Source organism: Xylocopa sonorina, chromosome 3 (genome assembly GCF_050948175.1).
Source record: "Xylocopa sonorina isolate GNS202 chromosome 3, iyXylSono1_principal, whole genome shotgun sequence".
NCBI lineage: Eukaryota > Metazoa > Arthropoda > Insecta > Hymenoptera > Apidae > Xylocopa > Xylocopa sonorina.
This window is the reverse complement of record NC_135195.1, coordinates 6,258,324-6,279,986: the sequence shown is the minus strand read 5'-3', so window position 1 is coordinate 6,279,986 and position 21,663 is coordinate 6,258,324. Positions and strand designations below refer to the sequence as shown.

Genomic DNA, 21,663 nt, shown 5'->3' with positions numbered 1-21,663 from the left:
GGGTCACCGTTCGTATAAATCAATGCCAAACGAGGGTGCGATACCAGGCGTGGACAAACGGTTCGTTGCGATTGTTAACGCGTTGCATGCGAGCGTGGCTTTTCGCGTTCTTGAACGCGTAGCGAGGGAATCTTGGTGGACTCTGGGCTTGGACGAGTCGAAGGAACAGAGTGGTATGCTAGTAGTGGTTATAGTAATCTGAATACCATGGAGAGAATTAGTTTAGTATTTTGTACAGGTTGGGGATGAGTAAACTGAGGTACGATGGTTAGTGGATAGGCTGAGGGCAGAGGACGGGATGAGGGAGTCGGTGGAGGTGGATAGAAGAGTTGAATTTTGGAGCTGCGTGGAAGAAATATTGGATAGCAGGATGTATGAGCGGCTGAAGAGGTTGAATAAAGTATTTTAGAACGCTTATTTATTGCTTAGATATCAATTTTATTGTAAGCTTTTTGCTAATTTTTTACGTAAATGAAATTATAATACGTTTAATTATTAAAGCTGTTTAAACGTAGCTATGGCACATTGAATGCATTCATTTAAGAGATGGCAAAATGATTATAGTAGAATTGTTGGTTAAGCAATACGTAGACGTGCTAGAACACTTTATTCGACTTGCTCGCAACTCGAGGGTTTGTACAATTATGACTTCTTAGATCGTTCTTATTAGCCTCGAAGACACCCCTAACGCTATGGTTCATCCTAATGTTTAGGCAAGGACCCAGAGTGGGCCTCTTCGAATGCTCGTGCTGCCTGCTATCCGATGTTCCTTACATTCGTATATCAGAATTTAACAACAATCGTTGTTCAACAATAATAATTTATTTCGTATAATGATGATAAAGACTTACTAAAAATATTTTGCAAATATTCCAATACTTTTGTACGGAGGCGTGTATACTGTTCGCAAGGATGACGATATCATTAAATACTTCATTTCGATGTAAACTCGACGACAATGCCTAGATTCAGACATCGCCACGGTCAATGATACATGGTATTCTTGCTTCCATAATGGACCTCGCGAACGAGTGGGCCTATCTGACTGACCCATACGGTCTGCCATACCAAAGACGGCGAGGATAGTGGATCAGTGTCGATGACGTCATGGTTCACGAATGACAATTAATCTCATTATGCTGCTGCGTTATCCAGAACGGACATGCATTATACGAGTATTTATTTCGAACATTTGGCAACGTGAAACATGGAAATTTGACTAAAAATAATTTTTAATGTTAAGACTTTTATATACTTTTATATAGCGCTATTATTTCGTGCAGTCATATTATTCGATAAGAGTAAGGTTTTAGGGGGGTAGAATGTGTCCTAGAATAGAATAATTTTCCTGTAAAACTGCTATTTAGCCAATAAGTTATACAAATTTCCACGTCACTGCTAAACGGTATTAAGCACTGCATGCTGCTTGTACATAATTTATATGCTGGTTAATAAAGTTCAGGTAATGCGTGACACGAGTGTAACCATCAGGATATCCTTGAGCGCACGGGACGACCCACGAAACGATACCAACAAGCTTGCCATTGTAAACCAGAGGACCACCGCTGTCACCCTTTAAGGAACAGGATTATTATCCGTTATATATCGTGAAATATCGTGAAATGTCGAATTGTGTGAATTTCATTTAACTTGAAGTTTACTACGTACGTTACAAGCACCGACGCCTTTCCGTTGGAAGGCGCACAAGTGTCCACCATAAATGGGTTGCTGTGGGATCTGTTTCTGGCAATCCGCGTTGCTTAAGAGAGTCACGGTTGTCGTCTGAAGGATGTCTGGTAATGTCCCTTGGTTATTACTGTTTCGTCCCCAACCGGATAATGTGAGTTTCGCTCCGACAGGTGGATCCATGGAAGTTAGAGAAATTGGACGTTGGTAGGAATTTACACGTACAGTATCAGCGAGCTGAAATAAATAGAAATATCACTATCATTTGTGCTAGAAGAAAGAAAGAAACAGTTTTACGAGATTCTTCACTTTTATCAAGTAGTATTATATTTGACGGATTTTATTATTAAAATAGTCTCGCGAATGTATTTCAATGTATACTCATACTACAAACGACAAATCCTGCATTAATTAATAATAGCGACGATTGAAAATAAGATTGAGATAGAGTCGTGGAGGGCGAAATAAGAAGAGCGATCGAAATGTGCAGGAGTGGCTGGAGATTCGAATGCCCGCATAAGACACTGACTGTAAAGGTGAAGCTATAGCCACTACGTGAAACGTTACTCACAGTAACTACAGCAACATCATTCGCGAATGATTCCGAAGCAGTGGGCTTAAAGTCTGGGTTGTAAACAGCTGCGGCGACACGGTGACTTTGGCCACCACTTTTCAGGCTAATTGTACCAGTTACAACCGTGAAATCGTGGTATGGAGCGGACACTATGCCTCGGATGCAGTGGGCAGCGGTGACCACGTGCTTTTGGGTGACCAAAGTACCACCGCAGAAGTGGCGTCCATTCTGTCTAAGGGATACTTGGTAAGGGAATTGACCCGGGTTAGCGTTGTTGCCGCCGATGATTTGCTCAGCAACTTCGGCGAAAGTTTCTGTGGAAACAAAATTCGGGATCAGGGGTCATAAACTTTTTCTTCATTGTATGCTTCACTTGAATGAACTGAAGTGAAAAAAAAGAGACTGACTACTTTTACTTTTTCTAATTGTTGCAATCGAAGGAGAGCGAATACTATGGTTCGAAGCGTATGATATTATTTCGATTATTTTAAGAAATACGTTCATGGATCTTAGAGGAGGTGGAATTTTATTGGAGTTGGTTTACATTAGAATTCTGAATAAATTATTTTGTTCATTGTTTACTTACTGCCGAAGAAAATACTGGCGACGCAAATGAGAGCTAGCACGAGCCGTGTCATTGTAACTCAATGATTGTTGGGATCGATGTGATTTGTTTCCTTTTATACGAATTTTTATGCTTAAAATTAAGTTTCGGAACACTTGTTACACATTCATGTTAAACAAGATACTCCACTAAATAAGATAGCCGTATAGAAAATTCTTTGAACTCTTTTATTTTGTCAAATGTGAAATCGACCATTGACGGAGACTGAAAGCATTATTCACAGCTGTAGTAAGTATACAAAAATTTCCATATCATTACAGAACGTAATGTGTGTAACGTACGTGTGTGTCTTGCAGATATCAATGATTACTGCAAAATAAATACTCGTATTTCCATATTATTTTATGATGAAATGTTAATATATACAGATAATAAATGGAATAAAATTACTACGTATATTAAAAACGCGTAATACCGATTTTTATTAGTACATTTTTCATAGATTTTTATAATCCAATTTTAATATGTTATTGTTATGAATATATCATGTCAGGGTAATTCCATTCTAAATTAATCACTTTTTCAGTCAATTATAGGATTTTAATGGCATCTAATTCCGTAATCACTATGAAAATTAGGGTTGAAGGTGTTGAGTTATCATTTTGTTCACCATAAAGGGTATACGACGTTATATTTATTTTAATGGTAAAAGATTGTATTTTCTTTTCATTACTCAGAAAAATGGTTTTTACAATATAAAAATATTTATGATGTACATAATTGTTTTACCAATTTATCTTACATCTTTAAAATCTTAAAAATTAACAACAAAATATATTATTTTATTTCGACAGATTTTCTTTCTTTAAGATCTATTCCTTAAATTAACTGAAACTATAAAATTGCAGTTACTTCAGATCAGCTACTTGTATGGAGATTCAGTTGATATGAATGATGGATTTGAAAATTTGTGAACAGCACAATCTTGGACCATTGGGACAAAATATAAAAATCAAAAGTTAACGATTTGTTTGTTTTAACAAGAAAGTATTAGCATTTCACAGTTATGTCCGTCGATATTCTTCCCTTCCGTGATTCTAGTCATATCAGAGTATCTAATAAAAAGTCGTCCAACATAAGCCATGTTCTTTTCTTTACTGGAATGATTTGCACAGCGTATACTGTAATTGCACAATTCAGAAATTAAAAAGAAAAAGAGAAAAAATGTATAAATAGAGAACAGAGATTTGTTGCACTGCATAATAAATAATATAAAAATTGTATAAATCATAGGAATTATACATATAGATTGTAGACCATCAAGTATTTTCTTCTTTTTACTGTTTTTTGGTCAGAAACTTCTTGCTTAAGGGATTAATAAATCTATATTTTTTTAACATAAGTCGAGTTTTCAGGATGTTTTTTTTTATTATATTAATTAATATTAGGAGTATGAAATCAGATACAGTGATTTTACAACTCCTTAGAAAATTTTCCAAAAATAAAACACTGTAAAGTTATAGGATTTTTCGCAAAAAATATGTATCAGGAATTCATGACTTGCATTTATAGTCATATATATACATATTCTTTGAAATAATGTGGAATACTTAAATGGTCGGTAGTTCGAGTATTAAAAAAGAAAAAAATTTGTGCGTGACGTATGTTTTATTAAATAAGATGTTCGATATTTCATTATGTTTCTTTTATATATAATAGTATTTATAATACCGTGTTATACATTATGTAGTTGTCAATGAACTGAACGATCGAATATATCTGTATATTTATAACGTTACACATGATGTCTGCGACGAATATTATTAAAGCTGATTGAAATTAATATTTCAAAGCTTTGTTAATGAATGACAAAGTGTCGGAAACACTGGTGAAAACGTCTGGAGCACCTTGAGCGCAAGGAATACCGCGGGATACGACACCAACCACTCTACCGTTGTAGACCAATGGGCTACCGCTGTCACCCTGTAAGAAAAGACACAAAAATATGTTATTGTCATTTTTAACAATAATAATAATTAAATATATTCATGAAAGAAGACAAGAGAACTTGTAATTTCCAATGCGATTAGCCAGTATTGCAATTTTACACCGATGAAACATAGTAATCTATTAAACTTGTTTGTTACGAGATTCCTTCAATGAATTGCCTTATATTTTTGAAATTTTTAACGGATGAGTAATTACGTTAGTAAGATCTCTGGCACTTACGTTGCACAAGCCAGTTCCGACACCATTGAAGGTGCAAATGGCGCTGTTATTGATCTCGAGTTCATGGTATTTCCGACATTGATTCAGATCGATGATGTTTAAGTTCAGGTACTGTAAGCTATTGGATACTTGTCCGTTTGTAGAGACTTTACCCCACGCGGACACAGTGGCTTTGCTGTGTACTGGCGGTCTGGCAGAAGCGAGTGGCACAGCTTTTTGGAAGTTGTTGTAGCTGATGGGGCTGGCAAGCTGGAAAATAGTAATAGCGAATTGACTTTTCTATCGAATTGAATCGTTTGTTCGAAATTAGTGCAATCTAAAATACGTGTCGACAAATTACACGCAAACGGAGTCTGTTACTAGGTTCAATCTATTTTTTAGAATCTGTGGATTAATCGGATTTATATAAAAACACTGACCTTTATGACACCGATGTCGTTGTTGACCTTCGTTTTTCCATTGTAATCGGGATGAGACCACATGCCTACTACTTTGTGAGGTGTACCACCTTTCTGAAGATTAGTAGTACCAGACACGACAATCACTAGATTCAAATACCCTTGCATGGCCACGACACAGTGAGCAGCAGTGAGGATGTGGTGTTGGTCGATGATGGCACCTCCGCAGACGTGTCGATTAAACATTCTGAGGGATACCACATAGGGGAATTGGCCAGGACTTGCGTCCCTAGCTCCGACTAATTCTTCGGCATCATCAGCGAATGTTTCTGTAGGAACAACGTTCATAAATGCTTCACAAATAATTGTCGAATTTATGTAAAACATGGAATTAACTTTTTGTTTGCCCTCTCGTTTCAATTCACGCGTTAATGCAAATGATTTGCAGATTGCAATGTAAATGATTTATCATACGTGAAACATAAAATCCTTATTAAATTATGTTATGTCTGAAATTAATTTCGATACGAATTTTACTCGAATGTTATAGTAAGTTGAATTGTGTCTAATCTTTGCATGGAAAGTTATCGAGTTTTTTCAAAGATGACGAGAGATATAGGGGATTATACTGTTTCAACTGCACGATACCATTACAATCATCGCTTTATTTACTACTGTCGATGATTATACGTTAATTACGTTTGGGTTGAAATTTTGTAATTTTAAATATTGTAAATGCTCAGTCCCGAAATGCTTAATTTTTAAAGATCAAATTATGAGATAGGTGTAATTTCTAGATTAGATAGAGTTTTTTTTAGTAGGAAGTTAGGTCAACAAACTATTAATTGAATTAATTAATTCACTTACGGCTGAAGAGAACGCCAGCGACGAAAGCTAGGGCTAGTACCAGACGAGCCATTGTAACTCAAGGATTGTTGCGATTGATGTGACGACAAAGTGAAATGATTTCCTCTTATAGGAGTTTCGATGATTTTTAGTAAAATTTCTGCGCAATAAAAGTTCACGAAAAATGCAAATATATATGCTTTGTTTGTATACGTTTCGATGTCTAAGATATGTTCATCCTTGAGACCAGATTGTATCAATTCATGTAAAATTGCGCAACCGGAACGGTACACATTTTTGGCACATGCGAATGTGTAATCACGGTTTTGCGTTTTAAAAAAATGTAAATGGCATGATTTAACTGGAATTTTTGGAATTTGTCTTCGTAATCGTATTAATTAAATCGAGCGTAATGAGGAGGCAAAAATAACTGATATTTAATTTCTTATTACGATTGGATGATAAAGCAATGCAATTGCCGTAAAATATGTTATAGTCATCGTTATATTCTCCCTTATTAACGCTATAAAAGAGTACTATCATTTTAATTCATAATACAAAGGATAATTATAAAAGTATCAAATAAGAAACACCACGATTTTTCTATCTATATACTTAATTATTCTTTATCGATGGAAGCTGAAATTTTGTTCAAGTCACATCACTTTATTTTGTGCTTTTCGATGAAACAAAGAATACATATTCTTCACAGTTGCATTTTTAGAGCACACGTGGAAGATTTCAAGGGGTATCGTGTATTTCAAAAGCACCATCGCGCGCTGAATCGTAGCGATACGAGGTAAACAGGTAGCAATAATTTAAAAAAAAAAATTCGTATTCTCATTACATTTACCAGAATAAACGTGTATGCGTGTGATAAATAACAAAATATATTTCAATCGTTACTTCACGTGCCAAGAATAATATAAAGAATGTATTATGAATTCTGCTTACGAAGCTAACAATTACTCGGAGTATCCAGAAAATTCAACGCATCTCCAGCGAAACGAATGAAAGTATTCGTCATAGACGAATAAAATAAAATACTTGATCCGCGATTAACGATCACTTAATTCGATGAATAAATTGAATAGAATAAAATATATCGCTCAGATCTGTCAGATTACGTTACATTGTCATTAGAACGTGTTCCAGGGAATTTATTCGCGCGATATCGCGGTGTTATTTCATACGATGTGATTGTTACCCGTTTTTCGAGTAGCCGGCGTTACAGCGGCATCAATGAATGGAATGGAAGAGGAATAAATCGATCGTGGGCCGGCAATACGATTCAACGGAGGGCACGTCGTCGGGGCCGCGGTACATGATTCTGTGCTTGTTTATTCGCTCGATTTCCAGTGGTATCATTCATCAGGTTCGCAGAACTTCGGGATTCGAAGGCGCCCCGCTGCGGTCGACAGTGCCGATCTACAGATTCTATCTGATATCGTCCGGTGATGTGTGAAAGGTAGAACTTGCCACTCTCGTTACGATTGCGTCCCGAGCCGGTTGATCTGTGTGCGCTATGCTGTTCGCAGACACGTGAGATCTTTGCATCGCATTGTTTCCAGTCGGCTTTCGTGCGGTTTTCGATGCAGCTGAGGTATCCTCGCCGACGGTACTTAATGTTCGCCTAGGGGCGAATATAAATTCCCTGTTGCAACGCCACGGGTCAGGTGGCACCGTGTGCTTTATAATACGGTTAATGCAGAATTATGGCGGCCCGCGAATACCTTGGAAACGACGGAGGCTGTGAAATTTTACGTACCAGCTGAAATCTGAAAGGGGAAGGTGGAATTTTAATGATCGAACGTTCGACGGTGTAAGAAATCCTGACTTCCTACCTTTTATGGGATCGACCGTAATAGACAGAACGCTGTAATGGAAGAAGTTCTTCGAGAGTAGAAGAGGGAAAGGTTGTTAAATCTGGCGAAGGTGAAGAATGAAATGTATGTACGATGATAATGCAAGATAGATTGATCAAACCGCGCGCAGTCTTAGATAAAATAAATTTCTAATCGATAATAAGATTAATGAAGGTGGTAGCAATCGAAATCTAATATTACTTATCCGAAGAAAAGGAAATAGATGGCCAGTAAAATATAGTACTCTGATTTTTTCCTTTAAGCTGGGTATGATATGTAAGCTGAAAGCAAATTTTATTTGCGACCACTATTCAAGACATTTTAATTCAGTTTCGAAACAAATTATTCTTTAACGATGATGGATGACATATGGTAGCAGTAATTATTGACACGTATCACTACATCGTTCGCCATCTACTTTAACGGTAATAGTATAAATTATTTTACATATGGTAAGAAATGCAATGTTCACTCAGAGAAACTAATCCATAAATTTATTTCGCTTGATCGTAAAAGTTCTTGCATATAATTTCGTTTTAAGTTTCGAAGCTAAAGTTAAGTCGTACAAAAATTAAACGAGGAAATATGAAAGATGTAACTCTCTCGCTTGTTCCCGTGCCCAGTTGCCAAAGAAGTTCCTTTCACGACAAGTAGATGGTAGATGCATCTTTGCAATTATTCTGATTCGCCTGAGTAACAAGAACGCGAAGCGACTTTCTCGTATCACGCGTGCAATCGTTTACCTCATCGTGCCTCGGAGTTCACTCCCAATTTCTCGAACACACAGTGGATGACGAAAGTGGATTCTTGCCAAGCTGTTCGATCTACGTGAGATAGTTCAGGATCCGTGTACGCGTACTCATCGACGATAAAAAAAGTCCCAAATGAAAAGAAAGACGACATTTGTATTAACTTCTTATACATATCTCATCAAAAATTTTTTAAATAGATGTTACTCTAAAAGATATTTATTTCAAAATATTGAATAAACCCTGAAAAGCGTGGAAGCGTTTTATTTTATTTCATTGCTTATACGACAAACAATTTAATCAATGTCGATTATCATGTGTACGAGGATTTAAAAATTGTTTTCTAGCAGTAGTACCAGTATTTGTAACGCTTGTTGTAATTTGAAGCGAGCAAATGGTGATTGATTTAAGTTACGTGTACATTTGCGCAAAAATATGTCCTTTAGTTGGGATAATGATGCATTGATGGAAAAGTATCCCGTAATTACTAAAATTATTAGAGATTGCAATAGAGGAGTCATAGATATTACGTACGCAGTTGTTATGACATCTAGTAAAACATCACTGTGCTCTATGGTTAATGATCTCTTCGTTGTTGTGTTTCACAAGATGTCGTTACAAAATTTCATAATTCGTAAGGTGTCATTAACATGCTCTATGATTCGAAAACTATCGCTGTAGAAACATGGACAGTCGTACTTGCAATATTGTGCTACTTAAAAGTTATTACTGGAATTTTACAGTCAGTTATTTGGTTAATTATGTAATAATATAGACTTAAAATCGCCGTTCATTTATAGTTTCCGTAACATTAATGTTTTGCTGTCTCGTTTACGTTTTACTTCTTCCACTAGATTTTGATTCTAGTTGGTCTACTAAATTTTAGATTTTACTACTTTGGTTGTAGGCTCTCAAACGAATTTATTAGTACAACGTTTTACATATCATTATAAATTACTTTGACGAATCAGTGGAACGTTAAAAGTGGCATTTATGCTATTTGGAATAAATAAATTTTCAAATTAATTATTACTTTAAGTTATTCTTGAAAATTCAACGATTTAGATAAGACAATACCGAATATACTTATTGCGTGTGTGAATGATTAATTTTTTAATGCGCGTATATTATGCAAATTTTATATTTTCATGCCAAAAACCAAATTTTTTCAATTTATAGTGCATCTTTGATTAACAAGTCTGGAACATATTACGTGATGTACTACAACTCGGTTATAATGTTGTACCTTAAATTTAAATAGATACCAGTGAATAATCGCAGTCATTAGACGCGTAACGTAGAAATGAAGAAACGAAGATCTGGCATTGTATGCAAGATCGTACGAGTGATGAAGTCTCGCTGGAACTTCATCAATCGTTGCCTCACTGCGCCACTCGTAGTACTAAATGGGTAAAATTAAGCAAGGGAGAAAAGCAACTAGTTTCAGGATCTGTCGAACCAGGATTGGAAAGTGACTAGTTGCATAATCGACGTGGAAACGTATGCAACTTGTGTACGTGCACTTAATTTGCACATTGCCTTACGTAAGGGGGCGCGTACTTGTAATTCTGAAGTACGAGAGTAGACTTGTTCGACAACTAGAATTAAGAGAACGGGAGCGGAAATGGGACAGGAAGGGTGTTGGGTACATAATGGCGGAAAGTATAGCAGTTCCATTTCAGATTGTTCAAATCTATTATTGAACGAATGACAAAAAATGAAGGAACATCAATTTTTACATGTAAATAATTTCTCTTCTAATTTAAATGATTGAAAGCAATTAGTAATAGCTGGTATGATTTATAAATGGGTTGCTTTAATGATTGTGCAGTGTTTATGGTATCAGAAAACATAGAAGAGCTAAATGGATCAAGGAATCTTAGAGGAATAGATATCCCACAACGGTATATTTCTGAAAATTGATTTAATACTCGCCATTTTTAGATCGTCTACTTGGAAGGTAATCTAAATTAAACACAGAAATTGAATTTGTCCCAACGTGTTCAAACATGTTTAATATTAATATCGCTTATCAACGTACTGAAATTTATAGAACACGTGGCATTAGCAATTGCCAAACGCCACGCGCTCTTTCGATCGTGGGAAGGATCGATTTGGAATTATTTATTTTACGCGTTTCTTGCCAATCGTTCCGTGACGAGTTTGTTGTTCGACTGAGGCTCCGTATGGTTTTGCATTGTTGGCGAACGCGTTAACCATAAACCCGCGATATGATCGTACGTGGGAAAACGAGCGGGAGGTATTTGTAGAACGCTGTTGATTTACATGTCAATTGCGAAACCACTGTGTTCGACCGTAAATTATAGGAATATTCTGGTAAACAGATATATGTTAACGTTCGCAATAAGTACTAACTGCGCAAAACTATCGTGAAACGTTCTACGTTTAAGAAAATTATATACCCTCGAGTTCATAGGTGTGTTTAAATCGCTTGATTTTGTTAAAAGACGTGTAATTTGGTTGTAGATCAGACCTCAGCAGAGTTCTATTTAATTTTCTTGTTTTGTTCATTTGAACAGAAAGGCGGAAAGGCTGATTCAATTAAATTACTCGAATTTGCGAAATGGAACGTTTAGAAATAGTAAAAAAAAAAAAAGATTTCTCGGGGAAGGTATCTCGAATCGTACGAAAGAAAACGAACGAACGAAAGATGAATGTCTCTACGCTGAAATTACGATCGGATAAGTACTCGAAATGGCCACGTTGCGAAATAGCATAAACCTATTGCTAGGCCCACACGGAGCGAACGGTCAGAGTGTTTTAACCTTTGCTTTGATTGCGTTCGAACACGAGGAACGCTTATGAGGCTGACCATAAAACGCGCCTAGATTCAACACCCTCGAGCATCTGTGTCTAATGCGCGTTTAACGGAGAAAATCCATTACATGGGAACAATTAGTATCCCCGTGCCGGGGAATAGTGTTACGTTTCAATATATCGTGCACGCTCGGTTCATTAAATATCAATAGGGCCGCGGTAATTAATCACGCATCGATTCTCACAGATAATCGATTGGCAATATCGTTGGAGGTATAGAACGGGGGAGAAAGGTGTCGGCCGTGAGCGTGATCCGAAGATGTTCGCATAAAGTCGCACGGGTGAACGTGTCTCTAGCTCGCGCGTGTCTGTTTATGGATGCAACAGGGATGCTGTCGTAACTAGCATGTTCGAGTCGCCCCCTAAGCCTCTGATCAATTTCTTTAGCTAGATTATGGACGGAGCACGACGCAGATCTGCCATTTTTATGGGATTTTCGGATGTCGCAATATTCGTGCCTTCAAATATCGATCGTATAAAGAGACACAAGTTGTGACGTGCTTTCTACATTTTGAAGAGGGGAATACATAGGAATATTAATGTCACTAACGTTGGATTGGGATTGGAAGTTTTATAGAATAGCGTCAAATTGCAGATTCACGTTACTTTTCGATTTGTCATTTTTGGTACACGTTTATAATTTTTATGGAAACACAGCTTCTATAAATTGTAATGTATACGATAATATCTTACAAAGTCCTGCTATAAATGATAGGGCATTATTGCTAAGATACTCTACTGAATCAGTAACGTTGCGTGATTGATCTGCCTTGTACCTTGTCTGTGGTTATATCACATTGCCCGTTATCGTCGTCGATTGAGATGATTATTGAATAAATTCTAGGTTGCATAACAGCCTTAATAAAACCCTTAATAGGACTATTTTTTTTTATTTATGTCGCGTGTCACGGTGGCCTGTCATTTTTTATGTACAATTAAGAGTATTCGAAACCGTGTAATGAAACGTTTGCGAAAGACAGGTTCCTGTATTGGCTGTAATATTGTGAAACTGCGATGCTTTGAAAGATATCATCAAAGAGGAACGTGTTAATGGATAGGTTGCAGGGACGTTTGAAATTGTAGTATAGACGTAACTGTAATTGGACTCCATTTATTCGAATCTGTCAAGGGACATGCAAATAGCAACGAGATCCAGTACATTACAAATAGATATTTCCAAATATGTGCTATTGAATATTTATGAGCAATTTTTATATTGGAACCGACTGTGTTCTGACCATTTGGCTCTATCTACTGCCATTATTTCTCATTGCATTGTCCTCAAAAGTGTATTGTTATTCGTTTACACAACACCAGGAGATTTTCCTTTAGTTGTGCATAAATAGCTCTGATACGGTATGTTGCTTCGAGTGAAGTTTTTCGAGTCTTTCTCGAGTGCTAGCGACACAAGCAGAAACGTTAATCTAGCACCAAACTTATCTACGTTTGCATTTCACTTTACGATCTTTGCATTTCATCTTTCGTACCATTCCGCCAATAAGGCAGCGAGACGGATAAAGAATTTACGGTTACGTTAGAAAGGAAGGTTACTCCTTAGGTACGCTGAACAATGTGCATTGTACTGTAAGGAAATCAAATATTGATGGACATATTTGGGTGGAGCGTATGAAATGAAAAGTTGTGGGAACTCCTTTGTGCGTTCGCGGATTACCATAAACTTTGCTCGAAACACGTTACAGTTACATTTACCTGGCACTATTTCATTTGAAAGATAAAGAATCTGTTGTACATTTCCTTTGCCAAACATACTCGCACAGAAGTTTCAGTAATAAAATTTCTGTACTGCGTTATACTTGTTTTCTTAAAAAACGTTTTTCTACATAAAGTTCGGCTTACGCAGTATTATAAAAAATGATTTATTACTCAAATATATTTACTTTGTGATAATTCCGTATCCTTAAACACCAGGCTAACATTTCTACTACCTTTATTCAGTCCCGCACGGCGCAGTAACTCAAATTTCCTTAACTAAAAGAAAAAGCTAACTTTAATCCAGACGCGCGTAACGAAGCAAAATTGCGACTCGTCATCGACCACAATAAACTGAATCCTCCCCATTTCTCCAACATTCTCCGCCATACCGTAAACCTTTGTCGAACTAAAACAAGTATAAAAGTCCACGGGCAAAAAGAGTACTCTCGGTAAGAAACGAAGAAAAACGCCTCGCGTCCAGCACAGTAGCCATGAATTACGCGGGAGAATCCCATAGTTAACCGAATTTTTCACGAGCAAAGTGGGCAACGTTGAAACACCCTTTAGAAACGAGCCTCGATAAGAGGCACCGTTCGAGGGTACGCGTCTTTGATTGACTACCGGCGTACGCGTGCTTCTGCGCGAGGATCACAAAAGCGAGCAAACTTGCTGACCACGCCGGGACGTAACGAAGGGGACGCTTTTCACGGTCGCGTACAGGCGAGTTTTATCAGTGGCCGGTGAACGGTGGCAACGATCGAGGTTTTAACCCGTCTCCCTAATGAGAGAGCGGCCATTATGCACGGCCGTGAAAAACGTCACAGGAGTGTCAAACCAAATGTTTGAGAGTGGTTTCCCGGTAAAGGCTCAATGGGGCCCGTCCATCCTTCTGTCATCTCTGGCCCCGTGAATGCGCCGTTTGCGTCACTGTTTGCGCTCGCGTTAATTTGTTTGAGGGGCCAACGTGGCGGGCCCCTCGCATCGTTCAACGTCGGTCGCTTTTGCTCGCCAACGCTGCAGACCTGTGTACCTGGCTGGTTGGCTGTTTGCGAAATTTCTTCGTCTCGACAGTGTCACCTTCATCTGGGCTCATTGGATTTCTTGGGGTAGGATTCGAGATGGTAGAGACGAATGATGTATATATGTGGGGGCTCGTCGGGTTGAGCAATTCTATAGCTGAGAGTCTGAGAACCAACAGTGGTTACACTTTTCTTGTAGGAATTCGATTCACTGTACGATTGGACGAGTGAAGTTTAGTAATTTGTTGATGGAAAAAATGGAGTTTTATTTATTATTGCTATATAAAATTTAATTTAGTCTCTCTATGAAAAGATAAGGAATAAAATCGTCTTAAGTTTATAAAATGAAGAGAGTTGATAAATTTAGTTATTGTTATCTGTTATTTGCAATTGATTACATAGTAGCTATATTCTTGATTAAATTTGAAAGCAGAAAATGGTAGTCGTAAACTAGCAACAAGTATTGTGCACAGCTGAGAACTGTACGAGGATTGAGCTATAAAAACAGCACTGTAATAATCGTAATGATTTTGACAGAAATTGTACGTCAGTTAGTCCTCTGAATTTACGCGCTAAAAAGGAGCGATGGTTGTCGTTATCGTTATCGTTATTGTCAGTTGTCGGCCGGGTGTTCGAGGGTAGTTTGGTCGTACGTTTAAATAATTGCAAACGTGAGCACGAAGTAATTGTGAACGCGAACACTGGTCGCAATTTAGGAAAATGTTCGGTGCTAGACGTTTCTCTGCTTTGGCACGGTTCTGCTCCCTCTTCGTACTTCCTCTCTGCAATGTGGTATCGTCGTAAACGGGAACGAATGTCTGCCTACCTGAAGCCAGAAGCAGCGAGGGATACGAGTAAAGTTGGATACGAGAAAGGGAATTTAAACAATACTCTTTAGCACAATTTAATGTTTCTGGTAGCTAGATTAGTTTACTTATCTTTTTTAATTTAATCGCATTTTTACTTACTTGTGATAATTATTTATATCCATGGTAGATACGTACTAAAGAAGTATAACATTTAATCATAAATTATATCTTCTTCTACTGGACGAAATAATAATTTCAATCATTTCATGTAGAAAAAGAAAGGAGTGTCAGTTTCAGAGAAACTATTCAATTAAGAATATAAAAGCTACGTTGTGCAGAAATCGCAAAAAGAAAATCATACAAATCTTAGCCTTCTCTCCGAATGCAACGTATATCCGTAATCACGATCCAACTACTCCAATCTCACTCAGCCCATGTACGATTCACCCTTATCTCCTCGAGAAAAACCGATAAGACAATCCGCAGCTTCCACGCACCAATAATTTTAATCGGCACCAATCAATCCCGCAACGCGTCGCATCTAAATGAACCTGTTCGTATCGCGAGACGTCGAACCTCGATACAGTCGTTAATCAGACGGGTAACAAGCAACGGGAGGGCAGAGTAACGAGAAAAGAAATTAGTTCGTGGCCGCGATCGGCTCGAGCACTGCGCTGCGCCCAGGGGTGAGATAGGGGCAACGTTTTGCCACGGGTGTACAGTGTTACCAGCGGCGCGGCTAGGCGCTCTTATCTCTACCACCGGCACGGGGATTACTATGTTCCTATGGGGTACAACTTGTTAGCCGATAACTCCTTGCCGATAACCGGAGGTTACGGACGGCCAGCCTCGAGCCGATCCGCGATAATCATTCATTAGAAAATGCTGGAAACCTTTCGCACCTTACGGCGTGTGTGCGTGTGCAACCGTGGAACAGGCAGCCAAAGGGTGGACGGGGTTGGGTAGCGCGGCACCGCGGAGGCAATTGGCGCTTTAAACCAGAGTTACGGAGCGTGTCGTTAATGACGCCAGGGGCTCCGAGTTGACTGCACCGCGAGCAAGTTCTCGCGAGTTGAATTTAATACGACCGCGCCTCGTCTACACGGCCTGTCTGCGTACGAACGCGATACAATTTTACACCTGTTTATCTGTACGGTGGTAAATCTGGAATCGCGCGAATGCACGGGTCGCCTGGTTTTTTTTTTTTTTGCAGGGGACAATTTACGGTTATGCAACCCCGAATGGTACCCGGATGTACGTGGCCGGTTCCAAGTTTCCGGAGTGGGGCTGCACGAGTTCTAGAAACGCTTCAGCGGGATGTGTAACGCGTTAACGTTCGTCCATTGGGTGTGGGTCTCCAGGTATTCACGTTAACCCTTTGCACTTGGAACTATTTTTCTATTTTGTTGTCAAAAACTTCCTACTGTTTAAAGTGTTTTATTCGAAATTTGTTTCGAGGGGCTGCTCCTCGACTGCTACTTGTAAACAATTTTTGTTTACTAATTATGTTAAATATAGCTGTTAAATTCTGTTGTAATTTCTTTTTTTTATTTGCTAATGTCGAGTCACACTCGACAAAGAAGTGCAAGGAATAAATACTAGGATATGTATTTTTTTATCCCTTACATGTATACGTTATACTCGGATCATATTTGTAATTTTTCAAAGAGCGAGTTAAAACATTTCAAAACATTACAATTTCGTGTTAAGGTAAAGCTGTTGTAATATGAATAATCTGAATTTTTAAAATTCACACCTCGTGTATCACGCATTTAGGAGATCGGATGAAAAGTTTCGTAAATGACTGATAATTACGTCTCGATAGAAAGACGATACGTATTCTAATCGAGAAGAATGAAAGAAAAATCGTAAGTTTATTCGGATGTTACGGGTTAATAAGTGATAAATTGGAAATTCCATCGCAGGTTCACGGACTAATCCGCGGCTAGAGCTGAGCTGCGGCGTACTCGGAAGCCTGCTGGTACCCTCGGCATTGTGTCCAGTGAGGTGTGAACTGTGGGTGAATGAACTTGCACCAGTTCATCCGAGATAGTGCGCTACGTGTCGGTCGTGGACCACCTATAGCGCCTGCAGCCTAAACGCCGAGGAAGCTGAGGTGAACTCATTCAACGCGCGCCGGCTCCGGCTCGATTCCTGCTCGATGCCAATCTGCTCGCAGGAATCCGCGCGGTTCTTTCGTTAGAAAATCTCCGCGATTCCTGGCCAAGATCGTAGCACGCAACTGGAAAAGTCGGATTCCTCCTTTTTGCACGCGAACGAAGGAAGGGAGGGAGGGAGGGAGGGAGGGATAGGGATAGAGCTTCCTCCTTGACTGGCTACGAGATCAATCAGCGATGACCCCTGACGCGTTGCGTTCCGCGAGATGAGCAGAGATTGACTGTACGAGTTGCTTTTTGATAATCAGGGGAAAGTCCGAGCGGGAATGAGTCATAAAGACTCGATGAATTCGTTGAATAACTGGCATTCTTCGTGTCTTGTTAAGAATTTATATATGGGCCGTTTCGTTTTTCATTCATGCGTTTACTTGTATACCGAGCATAATATTCTCGATGAGACAACATCATCGAAGCCGGGGCAGTGTATAATTATTAATTAATTTTAATGGAAAGAAAATTTCAGCAACTTTTTCGCCATTTATAATAATCAGTTTGTGTCGATTTATTGTTTTATTCAACATATTGATATCGTAGAAACTCTAAAAATTGTTTAGGATATATTCAGACGGAACCTAAGGATCGTAGCAGGATTAGTCGAGTAAATATTTTTTTATTCCTAGAAATGTTGATGCCCTCTTCGATCGAAGCAGATATGTCTCTAGTATCTGTGACAAAAAAATGAATACCCCAGTCCAGAAATAGTTTGACACTAAATAATTATTACACGGACAATTGGAAACTTCTGCTCGCATAACTTGCACAACTGCATTCTTTGTAAGGCCGTGGAGATGAGTGAGTAAAAACCGTGGCGCCAGTGGCTATAACAAAATAAAGATCCTACTATCGTTCCTCATGGTAATTACAGCGAGCACGATCGTTAAAGAATTAATTAAAATATGTAGAATATGTTGAAATATCCTTATTAAAACGGAGGATGGAAAACCGGAGGAGGGTAGCGTGCGAATGTCTGCGCGCTATTTCGCCACGTTTACAGCCAGCATTTATGGACTTTCGCGAGGGCGATAATCTTCAAAAAGATGCCGACGGGCCGACAGAGAATGTCAGTAGGTGGATCCGTCGCTTAGCCGACTTCATGGCGAGTTGCTGTTTACCGGAAGGCACATGTATTAAAATACTACACGTTTTAAGCAGTGAGGAGCGTGTTCACGTCGAGAGATATACGGATACGTCTTGGTTGCTTTATAATGCAAAGATAAGGATGACACAAGAGGTACCAGTCGCCAGGAGTACAGTTACAGTTGAAAGTGTTGACATCGCGTATCTGTTGGATTTTCGAAAAAAAAAATGCTCAAGTATTTATAAACGTATACGTACAGTATCTTATCTTATGCTCGATCGACGTTCGAGTAAAACGATTGAAAATATTATCGAAGTAATTGGTGATCAGATGGAGAAACGTAGGGACAACATTAAATTTCATGGCGGACTGTATACTTGTTATCGTGCTGTAAAAATGGTTATCTTTAATAAGACATTAGCCAGCCGGCATTTATCCTCTAAGGGACCTCCTTTGCAGAAATGATTGCTCGCGTACAGATGTTTTTAGCAATCCCCTGGATATCACAGTTCTATACGCGAGATGAAGGCAGGATTAAAAATCGTTTAGTTAAATAATAACGAGTCATTCTGTTATTAATTCCTCGTTATCAATTGAATTTTGAGGTGTCGCAATTGATGACGTGTAATTAACATTGCAGGGTTTTCTAGATTAGAACAACTTTTGGATAATTTCAAAATATCGTCGAGACACGATTTATTTAACGTTCCCAAGTATCGTATGACAGATACGACTCTCATAATAATCGGTATGCGTATACGCAGTGCTTAGCACACGTGGTCGAGTCGCCTCGCCAAACCAACGTAGGGTAATTAGCGGTTGTCCCAAGTAAAATGCGTTAACGTAACGATTTGGCTGCTCGAAACAAGGCAATCGAGGCTGCTTTTATACGCATACTTTTCTCTCCCAGTTTCGTCGAGTGCTAATATACTTTTCTTCATTCCCTCGCTACGTCAGGATCGCCATTACGTTTCATTGCTTCTACGAGGGAACAAAAGTATCGCATAACTCGTTCGTTCCCCGAAGCGTTCGGTTTTACAGGACACTTTTCCTCTGCGTTCGATAAAAAACGCATACGTGGGTACTCCTCGGGCCAAGCAGGAAACGCATAACGCCGCTTCCGACTGTCGAGACAGCTCGAAGCCGTTGTAATTAATAGTTTATAGGATCAAAGAATTTATCATTCATACGAAGTGCAATGAGAGACGTGAGCGGAATAGCCGGCGTCGTTCGATGCGTGATACACCGGCGATGGGCCGCCGATAGAATGCCCTCGTGGTGTTAAAGTAACTCGAGGAACGCTGTTCGATCGGCGTAATTACACCCGCGATCATCTGGCTCGCTTGCGGAATAACGAGTTGCCGCTGAGTGATCGATCGCTCGGTCAGGACAAATCGGGGAGCTCCTCAAACTCCAAAGCGACGATTAAATACCGCAGGGACATGGTTTCGTCAGACCTGGCTAATCGCGGAAGCTTTGGGCTTTAACAGACCATGAATTCTGAGCAAGTAGTGTCGACGTTGTTTGTAAATCGCGTACACACATATGACTGTTGTACGTTGAGCATGTTTGTGCGATCCTTCGTTTTCTTTTTTTTTTGGTTATATATATTTTAGTATAGAGTTCATTTTAATGGCAGACATAGAGCGGGCTGGATGGTTTATGCTGTTTTGAAAAGGGAGAACTTATTGTAGGTTTATACTACTTGTGAGAACCGGGTACGAATTGTGTCAGTGGTTTATTGCTAGTTACAAATAAACGGTGCATCAGGTGATTCGCCAACGGCATTTCATTGTTACAAAGGTAGTTAAATAAACATTTATATTGCAAATGTTATATTATATACATGTTAATTTGATCTGCTGAGCTGACTATAGAACATTTTTAAAGATTTTATTTGAATACTGTTAGACGATGGATAAATGCAAATGGAATCCACTCAAGAATTTTGTAATATTTTTGTTCAAACAAATATCATTTATTTTCTGCTATCAATTATTGTTGCAATTTTATTGCAAACTTTCATTGCAATATTAAGAAAGATTTGAACAGCAATCTTTTCTGTTTAAATTTATGGATCACGTCGCACAGATCTCTTTACCAAAAAACGAATCAGCAATCGATTGTCGAATTATGCAGATCATAACAATCATTAAATCGTCATGAAATATTTGTCGCAAAATTCATCAGTACCCCGAGCAACATTCCGCGTTTACGTTATTCCGTAACGTAACGTTATTCAATAACGCGACCTGTTGATCAAACCGCGGTGTCGAGCGGCCGGAATTTCACATTATTTACCTGACATTCGCTGATTACGATTTACCTTTTCCGGCGAGGCTTAACGAGGCAATGAAGGAGCTGCATCAGGAACCAGAGTATCACTGATGACACTCGATCATTACGTGGCGCGATGCGAGGAGTCCGTCGCACTTTTATGTAAAAACGCCTGTCCGTCCTCTTTCCGCCGCGCGCCGCGGTGTTTTATTATCGCCCGTCCACGCGTCTACGACCTGCCTTGACATTCCAACACGGACGTTTATGGCGCGTCGATGCGCTTCGAGCGGCGGATACTTAGCCGTCCGGGAGAAAAATGAGCCCGGTGTTATTAGCGAGGTGTTGGATAGCTGGTACCGCTATTTGAATAATGCATACGCTACGCCCTTCAGGCTGGAGCGGGTTCCCATTCGATCTAATAAGCGACGCGCCGCGCACCCCTTCTTCTCCCTCTGTCGCGAATGCCCACGCCTAATTAAAATTGGACAATTTCTGCGAAATGTTGCATTTCTCGCCTGCAGGAGATCATAGTCATCGGAAAATGGATGCCACGCGTAGTGTTAATATTCGAGGAATGAACATCTGTTTCTTTGTTTTGCAACTTTTCCCCTGCTGTTAGAAGCTAATGCAAGTCTAGAATGAGTGACGCTTGTAATTAGCTACTTTCGAGGATTGTCAAGTATTATTTACCTCTTGCATAATTAGTTTCATAATTAGAGACGCAGGAGTCTTAAAGGTTGCTTTAAAATTGGTAAAGGTTCGTACTTTTAATTCCTTAACTTAATAACTGTCCACCTGTGTTGTTTTACTTGCATGATAAAGGTAGCAACCACCACCGCT

At 39.0% G+C, this 21,663-nt stretch overlaps 2 protein-coding genes across 2 annotated transcripts in view; both read right to left on the bottom strand.

Moving 5' to 3' along the window:
• The window catches only part of LOC143422223 (ATPase family AAA domain-containing protein 2B-like), a 60,980-nt gene extending 46,435 nt beyond the window's left edge, over positions 1-14,545 (bottom strand). The window contains exon 1 of the mRNA XM_076892710.1: positions 14,541-14,545. The gene's annotated coding sequence lies outside the window, so the exon portion shown is untranslated. The remainder of the gene's footprint in view (positions 1-14,540) is intronic.
• On the bottom strand, positions 1,409-5,839 carry LOC143433467 (uncharacterized). The gene is made up of 13 exons (XM_076910805.1): positions 5,474-5,839; positions 5,055-5,303; positions 4,680-4,808; positions 4,567-4,586; positions 4,167-4,334; positions 3,888-4,006; positions 3,752-3,809; positions 3,496-3,557; positions 3,107-3,194; positions 2,847-2,957; positions 2,258-2,600; positions 1,669-1,923; positions 1,409-1,573 (listed from the first exon to the last, which is right to left on the bottom strand). Exons 1-13 carry the CDS (start codon positions 5,837-5,839, stop codon positions 1,409-1,411), a joined length of 2,133 nt encoding a protein of 710 aa, XP_076766920.1.
• Positions 14,546-21,663: the final 7,118 nt, after the last annotated feature.